Raw genomic sequence first — 21,438 nt, 5'->3', positions numbered from 1 at the left:
GACCAGACAAGGCAGAGGGTCCTGGGGAGGTAAGGCCTGGCCTGCAGCCCCCATCCGGGCTGCAAAAGGCACCGCAGACTCAGCCCCGCTGGGCCAGAGAGGGCCACTCTTCAACTTCAGCCACGCCAGCTCCACCCCCCCGCCTGGGCACAGCACTCTACAGTGAGCAGACCACTAGCTCAGCACTGTGAGGTGGTGAGTCAGAGCCTGAAGGCCACACAGCCTGCACTCATTAGGAGATGTTGACTAAGCACCTACTACGTGCCAGCCCTTAATCCCAGTGCCGGAAGACTTCCAGAAACAAGCAGAACCCCCGTCTCTCAGAGCACAGGTTCTGGGGGACCCGGTGGGCAGGGTAGGAGCTCCACGTTGCCATGGGACAGAGTAATCAAGCAGGGAGGGGGATGAGGTGGAAGCAGCCGGTGACAGAACAAAGCGTGCAGATGACAACAGGACCAGGCTCTGTCGAGGCCCAGAGGTAGGCTTGTGATGGGAGGTGGGGAGACCTGGTCAGAGAGGACGGGGGACAGGCTGACTGCAGGGCCTCGTGGACACTGTATTTAGCAATGCGTGGAGTGGGGAAAAGGACTCGGGGGGACAACTGTGCAAGCAGGTGGCAACGAGGGCAGGACTGTGACAGTCCAGGGCAGTGAGGGCAGCAGCTGGGTCTGCAGTGGGGCTTCTCAACTGGGCCCTGGCGACAATTTTGAAATTGGGGCTGGAACACGCTTTGTTGTGGGGCTGGCCTCACTGGTGCCTGGAGGACCCCTGCCCACCAGATGCAGCAGCACCCTGGCCTCCGTGGTGACAGCCAGAACTGTCTCCAGACATTGCCAAATGTCCCCTGGGGGCAAAATCACCCCCGGTGACAATTCTGGCCTGGCACAGGGATCAGCCAACTACGGCTCCCAGGACAAATGCAGCCGCCACCTGTTTGCCCAAAATGCAAGCCGAGAACAGATTTCCCGGTTTCAGATGGTCCCACTTTCGGGGATTACGTAAGTCCCTCTGCGGGAGCCTCCGTTTGCCTCTGGGCAGCAAACTTAGATTGTTTACTCTCTGGCTCTTTAAGAAAGAGCGTCCAACTCCTGGTCGGGGTGTTAATGGGGCGATGAGAGGAGGAGGGAGGCGGGGAGGCCTTGCAGGCAGGGCGCAGGGGAGTGGAGCTGGAGCGAGCACAGCTCTGAGTTTTGACCTCTGCTCCCTCTGGAGATGCTGAATGGGGGCACGGGCAGCACGGGCTTGCAGTGGGCAGACCAGCTTATTTGGACACGTCAGGTTTGAGGAGCGTCAGTCACGTGCACAGTCAGGGCAAGATCACCAGTTCGGAGCTGCAGGCTCAGCTCTGTCTTGGGCAAAGGACTTGGCCTCTCTGGGCCTCAGTGTCCCCACCTGCTGAAAGGCATCGGCTGGGAGGTCCCTGGAGAAGAGGGTTTTGGTGAACCCCAAGGCACAGGCAGCCTGCTTGCACTGCTCCTGAGGACGGGACTTCGACTCTGGGGTCTGGGGGGAGGTGGCCATCTGAACTGCCCGGGGCTTGAGAGGCCCTGCCAGAGCTGGGGAGCCTGGTTAGGAAGACTGGCTGTCCCCCTGCAGGAGACTCACAGGTCCCTGCAAGATCACACAGCCCGGCCATGGGGAAGCCCATTATGCAAATGGGGAGCCCAGAGGACTGAATCCACACAGCTGGCGAGCGTGGAGCTGGGTCAGAACAGCTGGCTCAGGTGACGAGGCTGGCCGAGCTGGGGAGGGACAGGTGAGTGGAATTTCATTGCAGGACTCTAACCCGTCTGGACTTGGAGACGGACGAGTTTCCTTCCAACTCAGGAGTGTTAAGCGACCCTCCCCAGGCCCTGTTCAGCTGATTCCTGGGAGGAATCTGTGACACCCCTGCTCTCTGTGACACCCCTGACCTCCCAAGGTGCCCCAGCCTCCTAGTTGGCCTGTCCTGCAGCCCCGTGTCCACGTGAGACGCGTCTGAGGCTCTGAAGTCTGGATCGCTCAATCTTGGCCACATGGTGGAATCACTTGGGAGCTTCGCAAAGCACCAGACCCTGGGTCCAGCCCCAGAGATTGGGATTTAATAGGTCTGGGGCGTTCCAAAGCTCCTCAGGTGATGCTCGCCTGCCCCTCAGGTGGGAGGTGACATGGGGACGCAACATTGACTCGGAGCCAGAAGGTGCCATCCCCTCCAATCCTCCAGGGGAAGTCCCAGGATGAGGCTAATGGGGCTTTGCCACTTAACACAGCGCCGGCTGCCCTTTGACCCAAAGAGGGCAGGTGTCAGGCCCCAGCGCCCGGCTGGAATTTCACAGCAGGATTTATGGAAAACGGTACCAATTCTTTGTGACATCAAATTTCCTTTTGAAACAGCTTGATTTCACTAAGATAAATGAATTAATTTGAAGAAGAGCATTACCCATATTTCATTTGGGGGATTTATTGGACCTAATGGTGGCCTGAGCCCTAGCTCTTGTCCTCTTCTGGCCACGGGTGATCACAGGACCCAGGTGTGTCAGACAGGAGCCAACCTGGGGTTTGTGCTGGAAGAGCCGAGAGAGGTTCCCTCCCTGGCCTTCACGTGGGGGGAGGGAGCCTGGAGGCAGGTCTTGGGTTTGACCCACACACCCACAAGCAAAATGGCACAGCTTCCAACTAAACCACGGTTCTGGTGGCTTCTCTGGGATCCGGCATCTAAAATCTCCCCCAGGAGTTCTCCTTCCTAGGTTTAGGGGCTGCGTATGGGAGGCTTGCTTGGGTGAAATTCTAGAGAACCCATGAAGCAGCCCGAGTGGGCGCCTTCGCACAGCTGCAGGGGCCACCAGCACAGAGGCCAGAGGGGGCACCTGGCTGTGGGAAGGGACTTGGTGCTCAGGAGCGGGAGTGGGCTCAACAGGAGAGGGCAGACGTGCCCAGCAGGCGCCCCGCGTTCCCTCCCAGCACTGCCAGCAGAGAAAGGAGGAAGGAAAAAGAAAGAACTTGGCGCCCGGTCCTTTCAGAGGATGAAGACCCTCTGGCGGGAGTGGTGGCTGGGCATTGCCGCCGGCTCACCACTCGCCATCCCGAGGGGCGCCATGTTGGCCAACTTCAACCAACCTCCGAATTCAGTCATCTGTGCACTCACTCAACAAGGTCTCGGGTAGAGGAGGGGTAGGCAGCGCTGGGCGCAGAGAGGCAGGGGTACCCGGGACCAAACCCCAGTCCTGGGCGCTCCCAGCGCAGAGGGAGGGGCAGGCAGAGACCAGGTCACAGTGGGACAGAGGCCAGAGAGAGAGGTGGCCTAGAGGGGCACACAGAAGCCGGACAACCCATATCTGGGGGATCGGAGCTTTTTGGAGGTTGGGACGGCTTCTGGGAGAAGGTGGCATACGATCTGGATGCTCCAGGACGGGGAGGCAAACACGTGGGTGGAGAAGAGAGGAAAAGCATGTGCCAAAGCCCAGGGCAGGAAAACACTGGTACGTGTGAGATCAGTGGGGCCAGAACCCGAGCCAGGAGCAGAGGCGGGAGGTGAGCAGGGAGGTGAAAGCCGCCTCAATCTCCCAGGGACTTGGAGCACCGGCCACCGGAGCAAACCAAAGGAGAGCGTCCAGTCCGCCCCCTGCTGCCTTATGCCATGAGGATATGGAAAAATCCACTGCCCTGGTTTTTGCATTTTCAAAAATATAAAACATCCATAGGATTGAGGTTGTTTCAAGGCACTTTTCTTGTGAGGAACCCCCAGTTCAGGGAAGATAATCCAGAGTGACGAACCTAGGAATCCAAAATCAGAACCAAGAGCATCTCATGATAAATTCTCAGGAAACAGACCAGCACCATCATGGAGGGAACGGATGGCATCTATTCAGGGAAGTGAGGGGAGTGGTGGTTAGGCAGAGCCCTGAAGGATGAGTAAGAGATGTCACAGAGGCCAGGCCAGTGGCCACAAGGTGTTCTAGCCAGCAGGGCACATGAGCAAAGGCCCTGGGGTACAACCCAGAGCAGCCTGCCAGAGCCTGAGAGAGAATTTCCAGTGTAGCTAAGAGAAAGAAAGGCAGAGGTGAGATGTGAATGGAGGACAGAGACGAGGTGCTGGTTCTTACAGGACCCTGTTGGCCAGAGAGGGATCTTGGAAGTTCTCCTGAGAGCAGCAAGAAGCCACCGCGGGGTTCCTGCCTCTGTTCTGTTGTGTTCCCTCACCCCCAAAATGTCTGTATGGAATCCGAGACGGACTCTGGAACGACCAGGAGCTAGGAATAGGAAGACCCCTGCAGAGGGGAGCCAGCCATTCATGAAACAAGAACCTATCAGCACCTACTGTGTGCTCGGCTCGGCTCTGGACGCCAGGGAGGCAGCGTGCAGCCTGGGGGAGCCCCTCTCCATGAAGCTGAGGATGCACAGGGTTGAAGCCCTAGAAACAGAGAGGCACAGACTGTCCCAGGCGGTGACAGCCAGGGAAAGACCAGGTGGTGAAGGCGGGGAGGTGGGGGTGGGTCTGAGCCCAGTGCCAGCGGAGGAAGGATCCAGCCGTGGCTCTTGCCAAACCCCTTGCGCGACAGCCCGGAGCTTGCACACTGTGGAGAGCTGAGAGATGGTTTCCAGCCCCCTCCGCAGCAAGATCAATCAGCTCCCCTCCGCTGGCTCCGACAGTGCATTTGTGGTGACCACAGCCACCAGCAACCCTCCCGCTCCCTGCGCCTGCGCCAGCCCAGCCGATAGCCACAGCCCGGGGATCTCCCTTTGACCCCTGCCCCATGTGTCTGCCCTTCTCTGGGGGACGGCGGTGAGCTCCCCAGGCCCCACCGTTGGCAGGGCCGCCCCCACGGCCTGCTCCAGGGAGGCGTGGCGCAGAGAGCACGGCTCCAGGGTCCTCCAGGGTCCTGCACCTGGGGAGGAGGAGCTGGCAGAGTGGCGGAGGTCTGGGAGCCCTCTGTGGTTGGATCCTCGGGAACTGCTGCCAGGGGCAGGGGTGATGAGGCCCAGCGACCGCAGGAGGGACCAGCCTCACCACGTGACAAGCAGGGAACAGAGCACAGCCTCCAACACGGCACTCTGATGGCATCTGCCAGGATTCTGGTCCCGAGCACCACGAAGCACCCTGACTTTGAACCTCAGAATTGCGGCCCTGGACATGTTCGGACGTCGCCCGCGGGGCGTCAATCATGAATGGCAAGGCTCCCGCCCTCTCCTGGGGCCAACTGTGGATTGAGGGGCCTGGCAGGATGGCGGTGTCCTGACCTTGATCCCCAGAGTTGTGACCTTGAATGGTGGTGTTCCATAACAGCACAGCAGCGGCCGAGCTGCAGAATTCCAACCTGACACAGGATTCCAGTCCGGACCTCCAAGGCCGGGCACCTTGGTGTCCACTGATTATCTCCAACACCCAAGGTCCCCGTTGGGAAGAGCAGCGCTGCGTGACCCACGAGGCCCGAACGCCGAAGTCCACGGGGAAGCCTCCGCAGTTCCTGCTGCGGGAATAAGCCAGTTGCTCCGATGACGATGGCGATGGTGAAAAACAGCAGTGAATCCTGGCGCCAGGGTGTGTGTGCCAGGAGCTTGGCTTCATGCTCCACGTCCCCTGTCCCATGCAGTCCCCTGGACCACACCGGAGCTTGTCATTCCCAGTTTACAGCCGCGGACTCCCAGGCTCAGAGGCGGCCCAGTTTGCTGGCTCAACAGGCAGCCCTCGATCCGGCCTCTGGGTCAGCGGCTGCCGCCCCTCATTGGCTGGTATGTTCCGGATTCACCTGAGAATTTCCCAGGCTTGCGTTGACGTCCACCAGGGCGTGAGCCGCCTTGAGCTTGGGAGCCTCGTCCAGCTGGGTGGGACCTGCACCCTGGGCTGTGCTGTGGCCAGGTGTAAGAAGAGGGCCGGGGGTGAGGACTGATTCTGTGTCAACCCGGCGGTGCCGCAGGGCGTCCAGGTCCAGCACCTCCAGGGTCTGTGAGTGTCGGTGGGTCTTCTGGATGACGCTGGCCAGAAGGTCGCACCGTCCCAGCAGCCGGGATGTGGGTGTCCTCCTGCCCCAGGGCGGGGATTTCCACCCAGGGTGTCCCTGGGGGCTCGGACTGAATGACACCACCAGCTGCCCTGGGTCCCCACAGCAGGGGACGTCTCAGCCCCCATAGTTTCTCATAATAAACCGCATGTGCGAACCTCTCTTACTGCTTCTATTCCTCTGGCGAACTTTAACAGGGGACCTGTTCTGACTCCCACACCCCATCCCCTCTCTCCCCTCAGGTGGAAGGACTCAGAGGCAAGAAATCACCCCCCTCCATTTTCAGTCTATTGCAGGGGTCAAAACCAGAAGCCCCAGGGCCAGGCCTGGTGGCACATGCCTGTAATCCCAGCAGCCCCAGAGGCTGAGGCAGGAGGACCACGAGTTCAGAGGCCAGCCTCAGCAATTTAGCAAGACCGTGTCTCAAAATAAAACGAGAAGGGCTGGGGGCGGGGTGTAGCTCCGTGGTGAAGCGCTTGCCCCGTGTGCGGAAGGCCCTGGGTTCAATCCCAGTGCCACAGAAAGACAAAACAGTGAAGCTCCAAAAACTGTATGTGGGGCCGGGCATGTCCCCCAAGAGTGTTTAATGTTTTAAGATTACTTCCCAACATTAAAGCTTGGGCTAGCTGACCACAGACCTCTGCTCCCCGCTGCCCTTCTGGGGCAGAGGCTGTGTGAACCGGCCCCTCTCAGGCCTGCCCGGGCCTCCTGACCTCCTGCCCTGTTAACAGGGGCCCCCCTGTGCACCCCTCGGCAGGGACCTGCGTTTCCTTTGAGGGGTTCTCTGGAGCCGAGGGGTCCTCCTGGCCATCCAGGGCGGGGCTGGCTCCAGGGTGCAGGCCCCCGCTGAGTAGGGAGCCCCTGGCTTGGGGCTCTGTGTGGCCATCATCGAGAGGCACGCTTTTGGTTGACATCCTGCAGATTCCATCAGCTGGCCCTGTCGCTGGGGCCCTGGGGACTTCGGCCCAGACCCCGCACACCCCGTCCCAGGCCTGTCCCAGCCTGTGGTGGACACCCCTTTGGATGGGCCAATTCTCTCAGCAAGAGATCAGCAAGGGACTTTCTTACAAGGGGGACTTGGGGCAGCTTCCTGGAGGAAAGGAGAGAGAACAGGGACTCCCCGGGCACTGGGCATAGTTTTCTGGCCCGTGGAGAATGCCCCATTTGTCCCTCAAAGTGTGGGGGAGTGGGATGGCCGGGGGTATGGCCATGGGGGAGGCCAAGGGAGCGTCTGGCCTGCAGCCACGCCTTGGTGCGTGAAGAGACCCCAGAGTCCCCGCCATGGAGGACATCAGTGGGGAAGGGGGCGGCGAGGTCTGGGGCAGACCCTGAGGAGGAAGGACCTGCAGGCACCAGGGCGCTCGGCCCAGCCTGTACCACCTGCCGCATGGGTGAGGACAGGGGAGGAAATGGGGGCCCGGGGAGACCAAAGGTCTACCCGGATCTCGTGCCACAGCATCCCAATTGTGCACCCAGACCAGCCCTCCTCCACGCACCCCGGAAACCAAGACACGGAGCTGCTTGGCCCTCCCTCCCTCCCTCCTGTCCCTTGGAGTCCCCCTCCTGTGCACCAGGCCCAGGTGACTTCAGAACACGGGTCGGCACAGTGTTCCTGGACAGGGCTGGGAAATCGTGCGTGTGAGGCTTTGGGCCTCGCGTCTGGAAGCAGCCGTGCACATTCCCATAAAACTGCCTCCCCACCCCCACCCGCTGCAGGATCCAGCCGCCAGTAGGGAACGGTCCTCTGAAATGTCCTGCTTCATGGGGGGAGATGACGCCAGCTCAGAAGAAAGCAGAATAGAGGAGGGCGCGTGGACGGCGCCGGGGAGGTGGACGGAGGCCTGCAGGGGAAAGCTCACTTCTGCAGTGTGGGGACAGAAGTCAAGTTCAGGTTCACGGCCAAGGCCTCCGACACGGCCCGAGGCCCTTTCTGACGGGGCCCTGTTGCTCTTTACCCACACACCTTGCTTCTCCCAGGCACACCACCTACCGCCTGAGTGCGCCTCCCTTCAGTTCTCTGGTGTTCAGTGCCCACCTCCTCCTGGAGGCTGTGAGCTCCAGGGCGATGTGGGTTACTTATTTACTTATCCCCCATCTCTCTCTCCAACCCATCTTTGGGGGAACCATCTCTTTCCCATTCTCAGTCTCTTGAAATGTCAGCTCCTGCATTGACATGTGGCCCAGACCTGGCTAATGGCGGGTTCAGGGACGGACCGATCGATGAAAATCAGCCTCGATTTTGCTGAGACCATTGAGAAAGAGACCTGCTTTCTCCCCAGGAAGGAAGCCTGGGGTTGCAGGAGGCCGTCTTTCCAACCACGTTGGTGCAGCCTACTGAGAAACCAACACAGAAGAGCAGCACTTAGGCCCTGATGACGTATTTCAGCCCCTGGATCCAGTCTTGCCTGAAGCCTTACCTCACTCAGGGCTTTTAAAAGCCCATTTGAGCTGCATTTCTGCCCGCTGCAAGCGGAAGAATCCCAGAAGGCACACAGAGGCTTCTCAAGCGCCTGGCACTAGCGTCAGCTGCACCAGTCCTAGGCCACCCTGAAACAGGCGCACACACCCACAGAAAGGGAGAAGGACCAGAGAGGCCTGGAGGGGCAGGCTGCTTTGAGACTGCAAGGCTTGCCCCAGGAATGGGAGGGGACAGTGAAGGATGTGCAGTCCTGTCCACAGGGAGGAGATGGCGTCCTCGAGCCGTCAATACACAGGTTGATTCAGTCTTGTCATTACATCCAGAAATACTTAGTATGTGTCTAAAAGGTCAAGGTTTTGAAAACGCCATTGCACAGCGGCTCTGCCCGGGCCTGCTCTGCTCGCCCAGGGCAGTGGGGGTTCCGACGGCGGAGAGCACGCGGGGCTGGGCCACCCCTCATACCTCCACCTGCGTCTCTGCTCCTCACAGGTGGCTGCCCGGTGACCCTGGGCTGCCTCTTGGGTACACCTGGCTCTGTGGACGCCGAGGCAGGGCTGGCCAAGGTCAAGGCCCGAGGATCATCTGGGCCCTGGGGAGCCATCAGTGGACACCTCGGCTGTTCTCAGAAGCTGCTTGGTCCCAGGCCCGTCACCTGGCAGATGTGGGACCTTCGTAGGTGACACCTCACCCTCCATGTCAGGTTTGGCCGCCGGCCCCAGAGCACACGGAGGGCTCTCTGCGGGAAGTGGAGCTGAGAGGGGCGGGGACCGCCCAAGTGTCTAAGTCAGGTCTGCCTCTCCTCTGTGATGAGGGAAAGGCCACCTGTCCCTGCCCAGGGAGCGTGGGGACAGGGAAAAGGCAGGTAGAGACAGGAAGGAAAGGGGTGGGCCTGGGTGACCCTTGTAACGAGATCCCTCCAATGGGTCACCCCAAGGTCAAGTGCACTTGTTCACTTCTGTGCTCAACAAACCTCCACTGACATTTAACAGCAGCAGCGGTAACAGCGAGGACACTGGCCGGGTGCTTCATAGAGCAGCCCTGGTTGCTGTGAAGCTCCCCAAATTATAAGTTAGGAAACTGAAGCCCAGAGAAGTTAAGTCACTCCTGAAAGAGCACACAGCGCCCATGGGGCCGAGCAGGGATTTGAACCAGACAAAGGGGCGGCGCAGCCTGGGCCTGTGACCTTGCTGCCTCTCTAGGCCTGGCCTGCTCCCCGTCCTCCCAATGGTATGAACACAGGTTTCCAGAGCACAGAGGGGGAGCCGTCCACACTGCTGAGGGGGCTGGGTGTCGCAGGGCGGGTTAAGAAGGTGTCCCAGAGGAGGCTGGGGGAAGCCTGGCCTTGGGGTGAGAGAGAGGAAGAAAGGGGCGCGAGGCAGAGGAGGGATCAGCTTGGGAAGTTGGGTGCAGCCCTCAGGAAGGAAGGAGAGTCAGGGGCTGCACAGTTGAGGGCGGTGGTCTCTGGGGCCTGCGGGGGAGGTGAGGGTAGAAGGCTCGGCTGGGCCTGAAGAGCAGGTAAGGAGTTGGGGCTCTGTGGGCAGCGGAGGGGCTTTGGATGGGATGCTCAGCACGAGCACCTGGCTGCTCTCCGAGGAGGCACTGGTTGGGGAAAAGTGGAGGCAGGGAGGCCAGGGTGAAGGCTCAGGGATCAGAGGAGAGGTCAGAATTCCGTGGAGACCTGTGAGGTCCTCTCTCTGATCTCACCTGCTCCTACTTCCTGCTGCGTCAGGGCTCCAGCCACAACAGCCACTTGAATGTCCAAGAGGGCCGTGGGCACCCCAGGGCCTTAGCACCTGCTGTTTTCTGCACACCACACTCCCCCTCAGGTGTCTGAGCACCCTCCTCCCTCCCTCCCCACGGGTCTCTGTTTAACTGGCACCTTCTGGGTGGGGCCTTTCCTGAGCCCCCTGGCCAAGCCCTGCCTAAGCGCTGTCCCTGCCCTGCAGCCTCTTCCCAAAGTGCCCCCAGATATACAGATTGAGGTCAGGCACGGTGGCCCAAGCCTGTGATGCTGTGGCTCGGAGGCTGAGGCAGGAGGATCGCAAGTTCAGAGCAGCCTCAGCCACTCAGCAAGGCCTAAGGAGCTCAGTGAGACCCTGACTCTAAGTAAAACACAAACTAGGGCTGGGACCTGGCTCAGGGGTCGAGAGCCCCTGAGTTCGATCCCTGGTATCCCCCCCAAAATACACAGATTGGTTCAGTCTTGTCACTTCATCCAGAAATACTCAGTGTCTAAAAGGTCAAGGTTTTGAAAACGCCATGGCACGCGGCTCTGCCTGGGCCCGCTCTGCAGCAGCCTCTCGGTGGGCGCTGGCCTCTGTTCTCTGCCCGTCCAGCTCCCAGCCCAGTGCCCAGCATGCAGCAGGAGCATAATAAAGCTCACTGAATGCCCGGACACAACTGATCGCAACCCAATGGCTCGTGGCCGACTCTGCGGGGGCCTTTGTTACCGTGACCATCTGGTTCCTGCGGCCACCGTATAGAGGAGGAAGCCGAGCCTCGGCGGGGACCAGGGACAGCCGGGCTCCCAGGCCGCCTGCGCCTCTACCAGCACCCCAACCCGGCCCCCTGCCCCGCCTGCTCCAGCTCTCGCCCTCTGGCCCCGCCTGGCCCAGCGGGCCTCTCCACCAGCATCCCGTGAGCAGAGGCCAAGGAGGCTGCAAAACACGCTCACGCACCGTGGAGGCCATCCGGCCCCAGATGCGGCGGTGCTGGGGCCGGGCAGCCGGGCTCCGGTGGAGGCTCCAGGCCTCCAGGGTGGGCTGAGGACCAGGCTTCCAGCAGCGGATGAGCAATGGCAGGGCAGGTCCTGCGGCCACCAGACCCCTTCTTCTCGTCAGGTGGTGGCACTCTGTCTCCTCCAGGACGGCGTGGCTCCTTCAGTCACGCTGCCCCGCTGCCCGGGGTCCTACTCTGCGGCGGGCACCGAGAGGCCAGAGTGGAGGAACCCGTCAGAGGAAGACGAACAGCAGGTGAGGGCAGTGGACAGTGCAGGGGGTATTTTAAATGGAGTGTCCCCCTGAGGAGATGGCAGTGGGGCTGGGCTTGATGGATGGGGGAAGTGAGTGTCGCAGCTTCTGTGGGAAAACAGTCCCAGGCAGAGGAGGAGCCTGTGCAAAGGCCCTGGGGCAGGAGGGTGCCTGGTGTGCCTGAGCCCGGGTGAGGAGACCAGCACAGGAGGAACCAAGTGATGGAGTGGGAAACTGGGGGGGAAGGGGCTGGGACTCGCCGGGCCACGGGCCCTGAGGGTAGATGCTGGTGAGGACTCGGTTTTTCTGCGTCTGAGATGAAGCCACAGAAGGTTTTGATGAGAGAGTGAGCGGCTGGGTGGAGGAGAGACGGGCAGTGGGAGGCGGCCTCTGCAGTGGCTCAGGCAGCAGAGGGGCGGCAGGGCAGCAGTGTGTGGTGAGCAGCGGCCACATTCCGGACGCCTGCCACTCACACACTTCACTCCCTGCTCGTACCCCACCAGGCTTGCATGGGTGGGAGAGAGGTGGTGGGGCTGTGCTGGGTGGTCACCAGTCATGTCCACGGCAGCTGCCTATGGCCCCTTCCTGCCTGCCCAGCACCGTGCACAGGGTTCCGCACTGTGCTAGCACCCCCGACCCCACCATCCGGGTGGTCCTCCCAGGCTGGGCTTCACGGCCCGTCCAGTGCCTCAGACTCACCGAGGACAACAAGTGGCCCGGGGAACGGGATGGCCACGTGCACAGGATGGAATCAGCCAGTCCCTCACGCGGTGCAGAGGCCTAACGTACGACCCAAACTACAAAACCCTCAGAAGAGAACCTGGGGGAAGCCAAACCACTGGCGCTGGCCGTGATTCCTTGGCTCAGGTCAGGAGAGAGAAATCGATGAGCCGACTCGGCAGAACCCAGTCCGTCCCCAGCCCGGGAGCAGAGAGCGTTGAGAGCTCCTGTGCCTCAAAGGCCACCCAACAGGACCCAAACCACCTGAAGGACACGAGGAGATCTCTGCTGACCACGTGCCATCTGGTGTTTGAGACCAGGCGTGACTCAGACACGCGGTCACATGGGAGGAGCGCAGCGACAGCCAGGCCCGCTGCTCAACAGTGAGCAAAGGACTCAGCGGACTTTCTCCAAAGAAGACGCAAAGGACCGCGAGCTCCTCGCCAGTCGCCGGGTTTCTAATTAAAAGCCCAGGAGACTCGGCTTGTGTTGGGCAGGAGGCTGCTGACGAAGATGCGGTGACAGCGTGGCGGGTCCCCGAAGAACTAATGACAGAATCACACGTGCCACTCCCGGAACACACTGGGAAGAACCTGAGCATGGACTCCAAGAGCCACTGGTGTGCTGTGTCCCCAGCAGCGCGGGTCACACCAGCCCAACAGGTGGAAGCCACAAGGGCTCACAGGTGACCAAAATGACCAACACGATGTGGGGGGCGCGGGCAGACTGCTGGTCAGCCTCCAGAGGTAGGGAAGCTCAGACTCCGGCACAGAGGCCCCGAGGACACGGCGCTAAGTCATAAGCCACCAAGGAGCAGACAGTAGGGCCCCAGGCGTCTCCCGGGGACAGGAGCAGCGGGCTGAGGGCCGGGCAGCTGTTGTCCATGAGCAGGGGCTTTGGTTTTGCCAGACGGAAGGTTCTGGAGCCGCTGATGGTGCTGGGCCATACGCTCAAGGGCAGTTTGGACAGCCAATCTCGTGTCACTGTATTTTGCCACAATTCTGGGGGGAGTCCCTGGGGGTGGCATTTGGCCTTGGCCTGGCGAGTCTCCCAAGGCCCAGGTGGCCCCGGGGTGCGCCCAGGAGAACCAGGCTCCACGCTGGGCCCCATGGCACCTGCTCCCCAATCTCAGAGGGGTGAGGTGCCGGGGGGGGGCTCCCATTGCCAGGGGGTGGGATCAACCCAGGCGGAACCCAGCTCTTGACGTGGGGCTCACACGGCCTCATGTCCTCTTTGTGACCTGTGTCACCAGAACTTAAGAGTCGGCACCCTGGATATCGGCCTGCGAGTCCTGGCCCCCATCCCACCCACCCGATGTGGAGGGCGGGTGCTGCCTGCCCTGGACCCCACCTGGCCACGTCCACTCCGATCGGAGGCCCCACAATCATGACACCCACAGAGGGAGGGGGGGACCTATCATCTCCATCGTCTACTACATAATGCTTGATGCTAACCTGTGTCCCCAGTAGTCCCATCTGGTGGCCTTTGGGGACAAGGTCATTCTCGACCTGGGACCAGGAATACTCTGTAAGGCGGGGGACACCGACAGACCTCTCATCTCCCCCACTTCTCCATGTGAAGCTGGGACCCTGGGGCTGCAGCCGGGAGATGACATCTCATTTCCTGAAGGTCACTGGCACAGCCCAGAGGTCAAAGTCGGGGAGTCTCCGGTGGGCTCCATGCCAGCCGCCCACAGCCGCGTGACCCTGGTCCAGCCTCGGTTTCCACAGCCATGAGGACCAGGCCCTTCCCTACCAGGGTGACTGAGGGAGCCGGATTGACAGTGGCGTTGAACGTCCTTTTCACTGTGCCAGGCCAGGGCGGGGACCAGAGCTGAGCTGTCGCAGCTGCTGCCCCTGCCTTTAAGACAACCCCGAGAGCGCGTCGGGGGTAAGGTGTCTCCGTGGCCCAGGGGACGGGTCACTGGTTGGTTTTCCAGAACCGGATCCTAACACAAGGACCTGAGTAGATTCTATGAGAAGTGATCCCCGAAAACCTTGGTAGGACAGCGGGGAGGAGAGGGTGAATAGGGCGTGTCACCAGGCGCATAACTGCTGAGGACAGGGAGAGCCTTGTCCTGCTGGGGAACCCCGGAGCGGCCTCCTGGTGCCAGCCCCGGGCGGAGCTGGGGCACTCACACACCTCCTCCGTCAGTCAGGAGCTGCTGGGGGCAGTGGGCCGCTGCCTTGACTGGACCGCAGGGGCCAGGGGAAGGCTCTAGGCTGGCCATCGCATGTGTCATTTTATAAGAATAATCATATTTTGAAAAGGAGCTTATTTATCTTGCACAATTGTCAGGAGGATCAAATAAAATGAGAATTAAAAACAACAACCACCACCACCTTACAGTCCCCGAGGTCCTGGGAGAAGCCAGCCCTCTCCCAGGGCTTTGTGCACATTGAGGCCTTTACCTCTGTGGGGCCGGCCACTGCCCTCGGTCTGCGGTGCCTGAGGAGCCGCACAGGGAGCTGCGACAGTTTCCCCTGAGCCACGCGGTCAGGGAACAGAAGAGCCAACCCCGAACCTGGACCGTCCAGCTCTGACCTCAGGGCTCCCACGCAGGACGTCATGAGTGTGCACAGGACACCCAGGGCTGGGTAGACAGTTGGTGCCTAATGCATGCTTGTTCTCTTCCAGTTAATTAAGCTCTGGCGCAGCCGCTCCCTGGCCCGCTTTTCGCTTCCCAAGCATTTCCACGGCCTCCGCCCGGCGCTGGAGCTTCTCCAAGCCCCCGAGAGACCAACCAATGCACGTCCTGGCCAAGTGTCCTGGGGGACAGAGACCCCTAAGCCTCTGTGGGGTGGTGCTAGGGGTCAGAAAGGCCTAGGGATAGCCCTGGACCTTTCACGGATTTGCCATGTGACCCAGGTAGGTCACGGAAGCACCTGGGCCTCCGGGTGACCCTGATCAAAGGACATAATGGGTTCATGGAGCCTGGCTTCAAAACCCCCACAGGCCACCCCAAGTCCCCTTGGGACAGCCCTGGGGCGGTTTGTCATCACTCCCGGTTACACTTAGGTGGTCAAACGTGGGGCTGGGGACCCAGAGCCGGCCTCTGAATCTCTGCCCGATCGTCCCCCAAACACAAAGAGCCATCTGGGACGTGCGGGGCCAGCCAGAGCCTCGGCTGGGTGACTCAGAGCCCCAGGGTCCCCTCATTTTTCCTGAGAATCATGCATGAACCCCCGGCTCAGGCCAAGGAGGCGCAGAAGAAGCAGGGAACCCCAAAGGACCACGGACGGTGACCCACAGTCGGCACAGGAACAGGGCACGTGGGCTGCCAGGAGGAGTTGGGGAGGACCTGCGAGCCCACTGCTGCCCGCGAGGCGCCCGAGGGCCAGGCCCCGGGGGAGCGGCTCTAGATGGACTTTTTTTCTCTAAATGGCCCCAGTGGCTGCCTGTCTCTAATTCCCACTTCACAGTAGGAAACTGAGACGCAGAGGAGGAGAGGGACTTGTCCAAAGTCACACTCCTGGGAAGAGGAGTTGTCCTCAGAGCTGGTGTGGGTGACCCAGGCCACCGCAGGACACCGTCCCAGAGCACAAATACCACCTTCAGAGATTCCGACCCAGGGCTCCCGAGCTCCAAGTCCCACCCACGTCTGAAATCTCACTGCCTCGTCCCACAGCCCCGAGGGGGCAGGGGCTCAGGGGATGAGCTCAGAGACTTAAACGCTCTGCCGCTCGCACTCACTCAGGGATGAGCGTCTACTGAACGCTGAGCTGAGGGAGCTCGGGCGAGTGGCGTCTCCGCTCCTGCAGAAGGGTCTTGGCATCACTTCTCAAACTCTTCCTTCCCTTGTCTGGAAGAGCTCAGGCCTGCTTTCCCAGTTTCCCTACAGCTAAAGCTCGAGCATGCGGCCTGACCCTGGTCAACAGGATGGTCACGAAAGTCTGCCAGGACGCTCCGGGGAAAGGTCTCCCCGCAAGGAAAAATCGTGGAGAAAATGCCCCTCTTCCTGGGTAGGAAATCATTGGGTCTTCATTTGAGGACTAGAATGCGGCAGCCATCTTGTGATGCGAGTCTTCCAGCTGAGGACCAAGTCATTTGCAGGGGTTGGAGGAGTAGAGTCTAGAACCCTGAGGGCATCGTGGAGCCAACAACTCCGCCCCACCCCAGTCACCCTGGAAAGTGGGCTACACGGGATGATTCACCTCCTCTTTCCTATGGAAGCCGCCTGGACTTTTCCATTCTGTTACTTACAGCCCAGAGCAGCCCTGCTGGGCACAGCACCCATCAGCCCGCTGGAAGGATTCCGGTGAGACAGCGCACCGCGAAGTCCCACTGACCGCGCCCGGCACGATCAACAGAAGCTACTCTAGAAACCTGGGACTTCCAGGGAAGGCAGACACTCAGGGCCAGTCCAGGGGTGCCCCTCGCTCCACCGAGAGAAGCCTAGAGTTCTCCCAGAAAGCCCAAGTCCAAAGGCGGCCCCAGCACCTCTACAGGGACACCGGGTGGGGCTGACCCCCTCCACACAGGAACCAGTCAAGCCGCCTTCTGCCTAATGGGTTTTGATTTTTGCTCCCCTGACAGAGCAGCTGAGGGCCTGTGCTCTCGTTTGCTTGAGTTGCCAGAACTTCCCATCAATTATTAACGCTCGCTCTGCCTTCCTGGTCCTGCCGGCAGAAGGAGCGGGTCTGGGGCGACCCAGCACCTGGCCCAGAGGAAGGACTCTGCTCTCCTCACCCCAACACCACCACCTGCTCCGCCAGGTGCTGAGCTGAACCTCGACAGTGTGGAGGCCGCAAGCTGGGCCTCCACTTCACAGGTGGGGGGTGGGGGAAAGGTAGGGGAGGTGGGGGAGGGGAAGGGGGAGGGAAGGTGGGGTAGAGGAGGGGAGGGGAGGTGGGAGTGGGGGAGGGGAAGGTGGGGGTTGGGTGGGGGCGGAGGGTGGGGCTGGGAGGGTTGAAGAAACTGCCCAAGGTCCGAGGCTGGGGAGATGGCGGAGCTGGCCTACAGAGAGGGTCTGTCCTCGTCCTTCAACATGGTACATGTGGCCACGTCTGCACCTCACAGTGCCCTGGGAATGACCCCCCCACTTGTCGTCTCCATTTGTGGCCTCTGAGAAAGGCCGTGGTCCTCCCTGGTGTGACAGGCCAGGCGTCCATCTGGGGGGCTGAGGCAGGCCAAAGGCCCAGAGGACACGCTGGCCCACAGGCGGGCAGTGAGGTCGGCAGGTTCCCAGACCCGAGACGGCGGCCATTGTGCGCTTCCTCCACCGTTCATTCACTCACTCACTCCCAGGCAGCTCCTTGGAGCAGCTCTTTGGAGCGCCTCTGGGCCAGGCACCGCGACGCCCGCTGGGAACCAGGCGGTGCATGGACTCCATGGCGCTCACACTCCTGTGAGTGTGAAACAGACACGAGGAAGCAAACGCGATTCAAAGGTGCACAAGGCCCAGGCAGGAAAGACACAGCATGATGCGGCCCAGTAAGGGGAGGGGCCTCGATGGACAGGAGTCAAGAAAGGCTTCTGTGGCCACTGCTCAAGTGGGGAATGAGGGCCAACAGCTGGCTGTGGAACAGGCTGGGGCAGCGCATCACAGGCAGCGGGAGCAGCAGGTGCAAAGGCCCTGAGGTAGGATAAGGCCTGGCCTGGGTGGGAACAGCAAGGAGGTCAGTGGGACCAGAATTGAATGGACTAGAGGAGAATGGAGGACATGAGCTCAGAAAGGTCCCGAGGACCAGACTCTATGAGCCCTCGAATGCCGTGACGGAGTCTCGATTTTATTCTGAATAGCTGGGAAACCTCAGGAGGATTTTAAATAGATGAATAATGTGATCCAATTTACATTTTGAAAAGTTCACTTTGGTGGTTGTGTGGGGAATGGCTTGCAGGGGGCAAAAGTGGAAGCAGGGAAACCGGGGAGGAGGCTGAGGTACTTAATCATGTGGAAGGAACAGGGTGTTCAAAGTCACACTTGGGTTTGAATTTCTGGCTACTCCTCTTAGCCTGCTGTGTGACCTTAGGCAAGTTACTTGGCCTTTCTGAGCCCCACTATGTGTTAGGTATTTGCTCAATGGCAGTCAGGAACCTACACTAGAGACAGTGGGCCTGTCCGCCTTCCTTACTTCAGCCCTGGCTGCAGAAAGTCCTGGACAGTCCATCTGCCAGGAATGTGAACTGACAGCCCAGTCTGGGATCATGGAGAGGTCACGGAGCTCGTCCCGCGGTGAGCGGATTAACCCGAGGGAGAGGAGAGGCTGTCTGTACCCAAACATCGCCTCCTGAAGGCGGAGCGCCTGTGCCCTGCCAGATGGCAACACCAACATGCCCTTTGCCTGCTTCTTCACAAGAGGGAGGGCACCGCCCATTTCCTGCCCCTTGATCTCACGTCTTGGGACAGCGGGGAGGAGGGAGCGCGTGCTGGCACCTCCAGGATGTGCAGTGGTGGGACCTGTGTCAGGCCTGGAAATAGCAAAATAAGTCTGTTGATCCTAAGCCGGTCAGGGGCGGGGGCCTCTGTGCTAAGAGGGAGGCTTTCTGGACACGAAACCGGGGGCAGGATTACGGCCAGCGGCCGCCCACAGCTTCCGGGGGGAAGCCAGGTCTGGGAACCTCCCTGTCCTTTTTAGGGTCCATGGGCAAGGCTCCTTCCGCCCTCCTAGGGGCCGCCCTCTCCCACGGTGTCTCCTGGGGCAGCCAGACCTGGGGAAGGACCCACACAGTCCCCTTCAGACCAGGGGCCAGTGAGGGGCTAACTGAGTGACCCCAGGCTGAGAGCCTAGGCTGGATGGCCCCCAGCTCATAAGTCACAGCTGAATGCAGGACGTCCCCTCCCCCTTTCCTTGTGCCATGAATCTGTTTTCCTGCCCCCCCCCGCCCCCCCAGGGGTGCATCATCTTCTCCCAGACCAACCTGGCTGGGTCTCACCATCAACCTCTCTCTCTCCTGGACTCCCGTAGTCATGAGCACACTGTGGTCATCTACCCCTACGCCCAGCCCGCCGGCCACATGAGGACAGGCCCCAATTCTTCAGGCACCCTGAATCCCCGCCAGACTCAGATGAGCTGCCCAGCAGCCGGTCACCACATGCCCTGCCCTGGCCCCTGCCCCTGCCCCCACCATTCCCAGTTCCTTCGACTTTCACCGTCACCAGGCAGCCCACTGGGCGGGATCAGACGCTTCCCTGCCCCTTCCTCTGCTTTCTCTCCAACTTTGAAATGTACCCCCTCCTCCAGCAGCCAAGGCACCTTTACACGCTGCATCAAACCACTACGGGAAGAAACTCACCAAACCCAGAAATGAAGAAAGAGCCAGCAGCCCTCGTCCACAGCCCACGCCAGCTGTGCCCGGTGTCGTCCACCCACCCCTCAGTGTCCCTTTGCCGCATTTTCCTTAATTCTGCTAAGACCACCCGGCAGAATCTCTGCATCCTCCAACACACCTGGCAGCTGCTTTTATTTCTTCCTGGGGCAAGAGGGGTTGCCAAGAGCTGCCCTCTCCAGCCTGGGCTTGGGACTTAAGGGAACCAGACCCAACTCTGCCGGGCCCAGCAAGCTCCGTTTCCTTCCGCCCCTTGCTTTCTGGCTGTAGCTCTTTGTAAACCCTGTAACTCACTTCCCCCAACAAGGGGGGCCAACACAGCGTTGAGACATCAAAGGTCAGGCCATCGGTGCCCTCAGGAGAGTCAGAGGGTGTTGGCCCTCACCTCTGGGACGCGGCCAGGGCCCCTCTCCTACTGGGCTTCACCGTGGGGAATGCAGCCGAGCCCCCAGTCATGGCCCTCGCCTGGGTTGAGCGCCCAGGCCCCCGGCCCCGGCCCCGGCCTCACCTTGGCGGCCACGGAGGAGTTGGGCTTCTCCAGCAGGTCCCAGAGCTTCTTCCTCTTCTCGGCGCAGCACGTGTTGTCGAACTCCTCGCCCTCGCGCTCGCGCAGCGTCTCGGCCTCTCGCTTGAGCTCCTCGTTCATCTGCTCCTTCTTCTGGTGGTAGCGGGCCTGGCAGCAGGACTCCAGGTAGATCTCGTCGATGCCCCAGTAGTCCAGCTCCTGGCTGAAGCTCAGCGCACACATCTCCTCCATCATGTGCAGCCGCCCGGTGCGGTAGAAGTTGAGGATGGAGGTGAAGGCGCCCGGGTGGCGGTCGAAGAAGTACTCGTTGTCGTCGAGGCTGTAGTCGTCGCACACCTCCAGCAGCGAGTCGTGTGTGTTGCAGTCCCGGAGCTTGCCCAGCCGCGTGCGGGGCAGGCGGTCCAGGGTGCGCCAGAGCACCTCGTGCGCCAGCCCCCCGACGTTGAGGCGGACGCGCCGCGAGCACGCCTTGCTCCGCACGATCTCCATGGGCTCGGGCGGCAGCGAGCTGGTGGAGCGGGAGCCATGCTTCGTCATGCCCGCCGGCATCGCTGGTCCGGCCGCCCCCGCCCCCCCTGCCCCCCCAGGCCGCTGTCACTGGACGGCAAGGCCCTCTGCCGCGGGGGAGGGGGGCAGGGAGCGCTGTGGGCTGCTGGGGTGCAGGGGTTCGCTCGGGCGTGCGTCACGGCCGCCTTCTCACCTCCATCCCGACGGCTGCAAGGCAGAAAGCGAAAGCGGACGCGGGTCAGCAAACCCGGAGCTGGGCATGGCTCCTCCCCGCCTTTCCACTGGGGTCCCCGCAGACCTTGACCTTCGCGGTTTAAGCGGCTCAAGGGGGTAGGACGGCTGGACGCTGTCCCTCCCGCCGGTGCTGAAGTCCGCCCCACCCCATGGACGGAGGGAGGGGCCGCCCTTGGGGCGGGGAGAGAGCCCCAGAGGAGCCCCTGGACCCCCAAGCCCTACCCTGGGCTTCCGCGGCCCTGGAGGGACCTAGCCACTCGGGGCGCTGTCCGCCCCGTCGAGTGCTGAAACTCCCTTCCCTGTGGGTCTCTTGTTTGAGTCCTGAACCTGGCCCCGCAGTGTGGAGGGAGGGGAACAGCATGAAAAACTTTCTTCCTTCCTTCCTTCCTTCCTTTTAAAATGACTTCTCATCTTCCACCTTCCTTTGCTGGAGATAACCAGGATGGGGGCAGGGGAATGGCAGTGGGTTTGCTTTTTCTAAATCTTTAAAGATCTGGGGGAGATTCTGGGGACTTCCAGATGCCCACCTGTCAGAGGTCACCGTGGGCAGCGTGTTCACCTGTCCCTCTGCCCCGGAGCGACCCCTCTGCACATATCACCCGGGCACCTCGGGAGGTCGCTCGGGGGACTGGGTGGGCCCGAAAGACGCAAAGCCAAGCCCCTTGTGGGGTTCCACCCCTCCCTCTGCGCCCCCTACCCCACCGCAGGAGGGGCACGAGGAGTGCTCGGAATCCTCCTGCTCCGTCCTCCCCTCGCCGCTCCTCCTCCTCCTCCTCCTCCTCCTCCTCCTCCTCCTCCTCCTCCTCGCTCCTCTCC

At 61.2% G+C, this 21,438-nt stretch overlaps 1 protein-coding gene across 1 annotated transcript in view; it reads right to left on the bottom strand.

Annotated features, from left to right (window-relative positions):
- Kcnb1 (potassium voltage-gated channel subfamily B member 1) overlaps nucleotides 1-20,492 on the bottom strand; it is a 76,840-nt gene extending 56,348 nt beyond the window's left edge. The window contains exon 1 of the mRNA XM_076851979.2: nucleotides 19,864-20,492. Within this exon, the coding sequence (XP_076708094.1) occupies nucleotides 19,864-20,430 (567 nt within the window). The 5' untranslated portion in view covers nucleotides 20,431-20,492. The remainder of the gene's footprint in view (nucleotides 1-19,863) is intronic.
- Between the last annotated feature and the right edge of the window lie 946 nt (nucleotides 20,493-21,438).

The sequence above is a fragment of the Callospermophilus lateralis genome, chromosome 3, assembly GCF_048772815.1.
Source record: "Callospermophilus lateralis isolate mCalLat2 chromosome 3, mCalLat2.hap1, whole genome shotgun sequence".
Lineage (NCBI taxonomy): Eukaryota > Metazoa > Chordata > Mammalia > Rodentia > Sciuridae > Callospermophilus > Callospermophilus lateralis.
The sequence above is the reverse complement of the archived record's forward strand: the minus strand, read 5'-3'. Positions and strand labels throughout refer to the sequence as shown.